The sequence below is a fragment of the Sander vitreus genome, chromosome 11, assembly GCF_031162955.1.
Source record: "Sander vitreus isolate 19-12246 chromosome 11, sanVit1, whole genome shotgun sequence".
NCBI lineage: Eukaryota > Metazoa > Chordata > Actinopteri > Perciformes > Percidae > Sander > Sander vitreus.
The window spans coordinates 24,923,526-24,930,383 of NC_135865.1; the positions used below are offsets into that span (position 1 = coordinate 24,923,526).

Genomic DNA, 6,858 nt, shown 5'->3' on the forward strand with positions numbered 1-6,858 from the left:
TTCTGTTGAAAGACAGAAGTGAATGGGGAGAGTAGCTGCCTGGGAGCTTTAGGTAGTGCTTAACGACGATCAGCTGCTCTGTTTAGCTCCCAGATTGCTGAATAGAGATCAGCTTTCGGCTCGAGAAAATCCCGGCTCTGTGCAGTGTTGTAACTCTGGAACAACCACTCATGAGCAGTCTTGTAAAGCTCCACTTTTAACAGGAAAGTCCTTTTTACTCAGTCGTCACAGTAGTCAGTGGGTGTTTTATTTTTTATTCTTATTTTCCCAGACTGGGTTTGTACTGGGCCGACAAGTGGTTGCAGCTCTTTGCCAGGCGGTGAAGCCATGACCTCATTGGTGTTCAATAGCTGTTTGTTTGAAATGCTGGACTCTGTCCTGGCTGCACTGGTTTGTGTGTGTGTGTGTGTGTGTGTGTGTGTGTGTGTGTCACAGAAAATAAGGAGTTGGTCACCCTGTTGGGTCTGAGGGAAATCAATAATTAACTGATTGATTGTTTCACTTTCAATGCTCTTTTAAGTTGATCAATGCTCTTTGTAAACATGCTGAAAACTATTCAGAGGAATTCCAGTGCCTTAACCAGTTCACTGTTTTCTTACTGGATTATTGTGGATATTTAGATGGTTATAATTTCATAGTAGGGTTGACTGGATCTTGCCTTTGGTTTTAAGGTAGTTATTACATGCATTACATGCTATTTGCTTTAGTGCTGGAGAGCTGCGCACCTATAACGCATGCACACGCACGGTTAAATTGTAGATCGTTTAAAAAGTTATGTAATCACTGTTCCTATGTTGGCAAGTTTACATACATTAGTCCACTATAACTGACCACACGATCAAATGTCAGACAGACTTCATGAATAGTTTCATGATGTTGAGAATATTACGTGGCAGTCAGCCAAACATCTAGCTAAATAGTAATAGTTAATATGTAGTAGTCTAGTGGTCATTAAAGGTCCCATATTGTAAAATGTCTTGTTTTGAATAAAACAGGTTGAGGTGCTATGTAAATACAGTATGTGAAAACACTCAAACCAGAGAAATGCACACAGCCCGTATTAAGACACTGTGCCTTTAAAGGAGCCATCGAGACTTACGTGCAGTTGTAATGTCTTTAACATATATATAGAAAGTGCTGCTACAGTGCCGTTACAGTCATCCCCTGGCTGCAATGACGGTGCTTAGACTCCGAAAGTGCAGATGTGAAAAAGGATCCGGAAAAGCTGACCAATCAGAGCAGACTGGGCTTTTTCGGGAGGGGGGCTTAAAGAGACAGGCGCTAAAATGGAGACAGATGCTAGAGAGAAGACAGAACCTATATGGTCAAGGGTTGCCTAAGTTTTGCATTTCAGTCATTTTGTGTTAATCAAATAGTGGAGCTTAATTATAATTAAGAGCTCTTTACTTTAACCAACCATAAGCTGCTGGAAGTATACTTATCCAAATGTCTGCTTGCTTCAAATCTAAAAGAAAAGTGCTGTAAGGCAAAGTTTCCTTTAAAGTTAAATGAACTGATGAACGCACAGTAAATAAATATATAAACCATGCTTAAATGAAAATGTACAATGAGTAAGGTTTTTTTCTCACCATAAACTTTAATAGTAGGAACATATTGCCAGGACAGTACATGAACATCAGGTGATATGGACATGAATCAAAGCTACAAGATATAAACTTTTGTATCATCATCATCTCTCCTGAGGTTGAGGCAATTATCTAAAAAGCCAAACAATTTTAAGAAACAGAGTAAAGTGGAGCTTATGTAGCCTACGAATAAACATCATATGTGAAGGAATCTTTGGCGACTCCTGCTGGAAATATCAGTCAAAAAAAACAAACTAAAACCTTTACTAAACTAATCAGAATAATAACAAAAGTGCCACATTGTAAAAAAAATCCACACTTAGTGCCTTTGCAAAAACATCAACAGTGATGATCATCATGTTTTTGAATGTGTGCTTCCCATTCCTTTCACTTAACTTTTGTTTTTACAGTTGCTGCAGGAAGATGGTGTTATTCAAACACTTATTAGTACTAACAACTTTTTATGAATTATTTAGCATTTATTCTTTCCCTCTCCTTTGGCAGCTCTGACGCGAGCCATTCAATGGTGCGTTTGCGTGCTTCCTCCCAGGTGTATCTGGGGACGTATCCCAGGTCCCTCTTAGCCTTCTGATAGGAAAAGCTGAACGGCGTGTTCAACATGGTGACGAGCTGCCGGTTCAGGGGCGGGACGATGCGTACGAAAGGTCGCACCATCATGCACAGCATCTCCATTAAGAAGCAGACCACGTAGAGGAGGCGGAGCGGGTACATGAGCTTCTCTTGAATGTTGAAGCCCAGAGGGGACATCATGACGTGGTTGAAGTCTGAATAACTTCCAAGTGGCGTGTCATCAGAAATTAAGTAAAACTTTCCTCCGATAGCATTTCTTTTTTGTGGATCCTTGAGGCTGCGGGCTGCTTGGAGGTGGGCTGCAGCCACGTTGCCAACATACACAGGATTCACTCGAGCCTCCGGTTGGGACATACGAAACAAAATGCCCTTGTTTTGTATTCCTTTGCTCATGTGGCCCAGCAGGAAGCGGCAGCCCTCCCCGTAGATGTACATAGGTCTGAGGGCGCAGGTGGCCAGCCGGCCTCCGTTATTGAGCACCTCGCCGTGGGCCTGCAGGGTTCTCTGCTCAGCTTCCTTTTTGGTCTTGCTGTAGGCAAACTTCAGAGCGCAGTTGTAAACTGTGTCCTCGCTGCCATTGATTATGGGTTCACCTTTAGAGTTTGGTCCCATCACCTCGATGGTACTGGTGTAGATGAAGGACACCACGTTCTCTTGAATACAAGCCTCCAGAAGCAGCTGCGTTCCTGCAAAGGAAAGGTGCGAGTTGAGTTGAGTTGAGTTCAAAGAGATTTTAATCACTGTTTATCTTATCTTAGATGAGGGCAACAGGAAAGCAAATAGATTAAATTAAATAAAAGCTGCGGCTAAACTTTTTTTAATGGCAGGAATGGCTGAAGTTGAAACTCTAAAGAAAGAGTTAGTTGCAATCAAGAGTTCTGCTTCATGTGTCTATATATACCATCGGTGAATGCATACTGTACTGTATATCATTTCAAGATCATGAAATTAAAATAAAGTTAAAATTAAAAAAGTCAAGAAATTAAAATAATTCAATGCATTTCAATCTGTACGACAAAAATAGTGTGACGTTGAAGTCGAAGGCTGTTACAGTGAAAGTGTTATGAGTTCAAGTTTTAGTTTAAGTGTAAATGCTGAATAAAGTTCAAGCAATGAGACGTTGAAAAGTCAGTTCAAGTAAAGGCAGCTACACACCGGGCCGATTGTCGGCCGTTGGACAGTCTGGCGAGGTCAGTGACTCGAATCTGTTCGGTGTGTTCCGTGCTGTCGTCCGTTGGAGGAGCTGTCTGCCTTCATTTTAGCCGACCTGACATGCTCAGTCGGAGACAGGGCAGTCGGGACTCACCCGGAAATGGCAAGCAGGATGAGCGTGACTAAGTCTTTCAAAATCTGACAAATCTTTTAAACTGACTTTTGTCGATCTGAAATGAAGACAGATTCAGCAACTGCATGGCATATTTCTCGCTTAAAATGTTTTCAGAAACACGTTTCGGTGAACTATTTTAGTACAATATGAGATCGTATTCTGAATGAGTCGCCATTAATGGCCGGTTGAAAAATCCAAAATCTGGAAGCAGCAGCCAGACCCACATGACGCGTTCGTCCAATCAGCTGCCGGTTTTAATTTTTTTTGCGACAATACAGATTAGCGTCGCCTGCTGTTATGGAGACGTATTACGTCTTGTCGCTTTGGTGTGTTCCGAGGCACTTTTTTGACCAACTCGGGGAGACTGATCAGCCCAACTGCCTCTGGTTGGTCTGTAACGGCCTTAAAACTGCTTAAAAAGGAACTGAAGTGTCAGTTGAAGTGTAAACGCTTAAAAAAAGTTAATGGCAGTTGAAATGTGAGCAGACAAAGCAGCTGAAGTGTCAAAGTAACCAATGAGAGCAGTTTGTAATTTCCTTTGAGGCGGAACCAGCAGCTGAAATGTCAACCAAAGCAAGTCAGGAAAGCAGTTTGAAAAGTCAGTAGATGCATAAGCACTCAAAGTCAGTGGAGGTGTAAGCAATCAAAAGAGATCTGCTTCATCTTTCAGTGCATTAAAGCGACGGCCTTACCTTTGACATTGACCCCGTATATCTCACTGTACTCCACTGAGTCATAAACGTCAATGATGGATGCGATGTGGAAGACGATCGATGCACCTCGACAGCTTTTTCTCAGGAAATCCCCGTCTCTGATGTCGCCCTCGAAAACAGTCAACTTTGTGTCGCCTCTACATTCTGAAACACATGAAATAAACGACAAACTTTCATCAATTTACACAGTATAAGGTTTGTTTTTTTGATATGTAAAATTATGTCTACAGTATTTGTATTTTCTTGTCTTTTAAACTTAAGTAGATGTAATGCTGCCATCACATGAAAAGCTGTAAAGTAGTCAAAATATAAAAGCCTTAAAGTGGACTTCTATCTTATATATCTTTGTCATGGTTTATGAACTCAAATGAAAACCCAAATGCAGGAGACCAGTAGGCAGGTTGATAGAACGAGAAGCGAGCTTTAATAACAGAAAGCTGAATCCAAAAACAGGCAGGCAACAAAAGAAATCCAGAAACACTAGAAAAACAAAAACTAGAAAGATAGACAGAGAACCAAGAACAAACTCAGACATGACACTGAAACAAGAGAACCCAAGATAAGGCTATGTTTAGACGGAAACGATCTGAAGAGAAAACGCAAAAGTGGTGTTGCGTTCTCACTTTTTATTCCACGTTTAGACGAGCGCTATGGGGGGAAATCTGCGTCTTCCTTCTACTTCTCTCCCTCTCCTCCTCTCTCCCTCTCCTCTCCCTTGTAGCGCGAAGCGAACAACAAAAGCTGACAATTTTGTCTGGACAAACGAGGAGGTGGAGTTGTTGCTCCAAACAATGCACACACAGACACACACGCGGCACACACACATACACACGCAGCAGTCGTTTTTACCCTTTTTTACAGGAACGCGACGGTGGAGCGTTTTTAAGGGTGGTTTCACTTTTTTGCATTTTTAATAGGGCTGTCAAAATAATGCGTTAATTTCGATTAATTAATCTGAGAAAAAATAACGCATTAAAAAAATTAACGCAGATTAATCCATTCCATATTGACGTTTGCATACAGACGAAAATCTGGTGCCACTGATATGTCTGTTCTTCTCTCTGATGGTCTGAAACGGACGTTACAGGAAACACAAACCCCGCTGCACGTGACGCTAGTTAACACAATACTCAACAGAAGCTAACGTTAGCCTACCGCTAGCTGGTAGCTGGATTAAACACGGTTAAAATGCTGACAGCTAACGCTAAACGGTGTAAAGTTTGACTGTTTTACTGTAGAGGATTCAACACCGGGATGTAACAATCTGCAGCTGCCTAATTTTGCTCTTGAAAAACAAAGATAAAATAATAAAAATAAAATTGAATTGAACTGCTTGAATGACAAAGGGTTCCCATGATATAAGCATTGTTAGTTTTAATCCCTGATAATATTAAGAGTAAATACTACATTCATATTTATACTTTAGTATTCAAGTTTTTCCAATGTGAAATGGATGTATACAGCACACTATAAAGACAAACTTCTCCCTGTACTTTTAATGTATTTCATGTGTGCTTCAGAGGAAAAAAACGATGAATATTTTAATTGTAAATAGACAGATTTTACCCTCCAGAGAGTATAGAAGTTGTGGCTGTACTTGTTTGTCCAGCAGTCGAATCTCAGCCATTTTCTCTTCCTCCAGCAGCAGCCTCACCAGCCTCTTTCCCAGGAATCCACCGGCTCCCGTCACCACACACACTTCACCTCTCAGAGACATCGCAGTTCAAATCTCCCTTTGTATGGGGACAAAAACACTTCTCTTCCAAGGGAACTTTTGAAGAAGCTTCTCAGAAGAAAAAGCTCCAAGTAAAATGACAAAAACGTTTGTGTTCGTGGATGTTTCTTGTTCTGTTTGTGGAAGAGCGACAGCACCTTCTGCCCTCCCAGACTCAGCCCTTTCATTTTATGTAAACCCAGAAACTTCAAGAAAAAAAACAACTAATTATTTGCTCCAAGGCAGTGTGAAAAAAGGGGATGGACTACTTCAGGGTGGAATGTGATGCTTTTAATTGGAGCTTGACAAAATTGGGGGCTGGAACTTTTTACATGACAAGGAAAGTGTGTAGTATTCTTTTATTCAAGTGGAAATAGCACTCTGTTACAGGTGGAGAAAGAACATGGTACATAGCTGAGGAGTAATGGGTCCTTCTACATTTAAAAACATGATTCCCTAAGATGAAATAACTGATGGAAGAAGTGCTGAGATATTTTAAGTAAAGGTAACAATACCACAATGAAAAAAATGCTCCATTACATGTAAAAGTATTGCATTCAATTTCAAGTATTGGCAGCAAAGTGTTTTAAAAAGTAAAATCTAACCTATTTAATCTATAATCTAACAATGCATCGTTTATAAAATGTATAGAACAAAGCACATTTTATACATTTTAGATATTTATAAATGTTATGCATATACAAATTTGAACTAATTATAGCTGTAAGATAAATGTTGTGGAGTACAATATTTCCCTCTGAAATGCAGTGAAGTAGAAAGATAAATGATCATAAAATGGAAATACTTAACTAGAGTACAAATATTTAAAAATTGTAAAAATGTACTTAGTGACATTTCACTGCTCCTTTCTTGTAAAGTAAATCATTGGCTAACATAAATGATAACAACAATATATTTTGTGTTTCT

The 6,858-nt window shown here is 40.1% G+C and overlaps 1 protein-coding gene across 1 annotated transcript; it reads right to left on the reverse strand.

Moving 5' to 3' along the window:
* Nucleotides 1-1,814: 1,814 nt before the first annotated feature.
* Nucleotides 1,815-6,106, reverse strand: hsd3b1 (hydroxy-delta-5-steroid dehydrogenase, 3 beta- and steroid delta-isomerase 1). The gene is made up of 3 exons (XM_078262879.1): nucleotides 5,784-6,106; nucleotides 4,197-4,361; nucleotides 1,815-2,863 (listed from the first exon to the last, which is right to left on the reverse strand). The coding sequence occupies exons 1-3, from the start codon at nucleotides 5,932-5,934 to the stop codon at nucleotides 2,055-2,057; spliced, it is 1,125 nt and encodes a 374-aa protein (XP_078119005.1). The 5' UTR covers nucleotides 5,935-6,106; the 3' UTR covers nucleotides 1,815-2,054.
* Between the last annotated feature and the right edge of the window lie 752 nt (nucleotides 6,107-6,858).

Bases quoted from the DNA above. Each gene is read 5' to 3' on its own strand.
- hsd3b1 (XM_078262879.1), bottom strand. From the start codon at position 5,934: ATGTCTCTGAGAGGTGAAGTGTGTGTGGTGACGGGAGCCGGTGGATTC. The intron at 4,362-5,783 runs GTAAAATCTGTC...CATGTGTTTCAG, and splicing joins ACTTCTATACTCTCTGGAGG to AATGTAGAGGCGACACAAAG. The intron at 2,864-4,196 runs GTAAGGCCGTCG...TTTCCTTTGCAG, and splicing joins ATACGGGGTCAATGTCAAAG to GAACGCAGCTGCTTCTGGAG.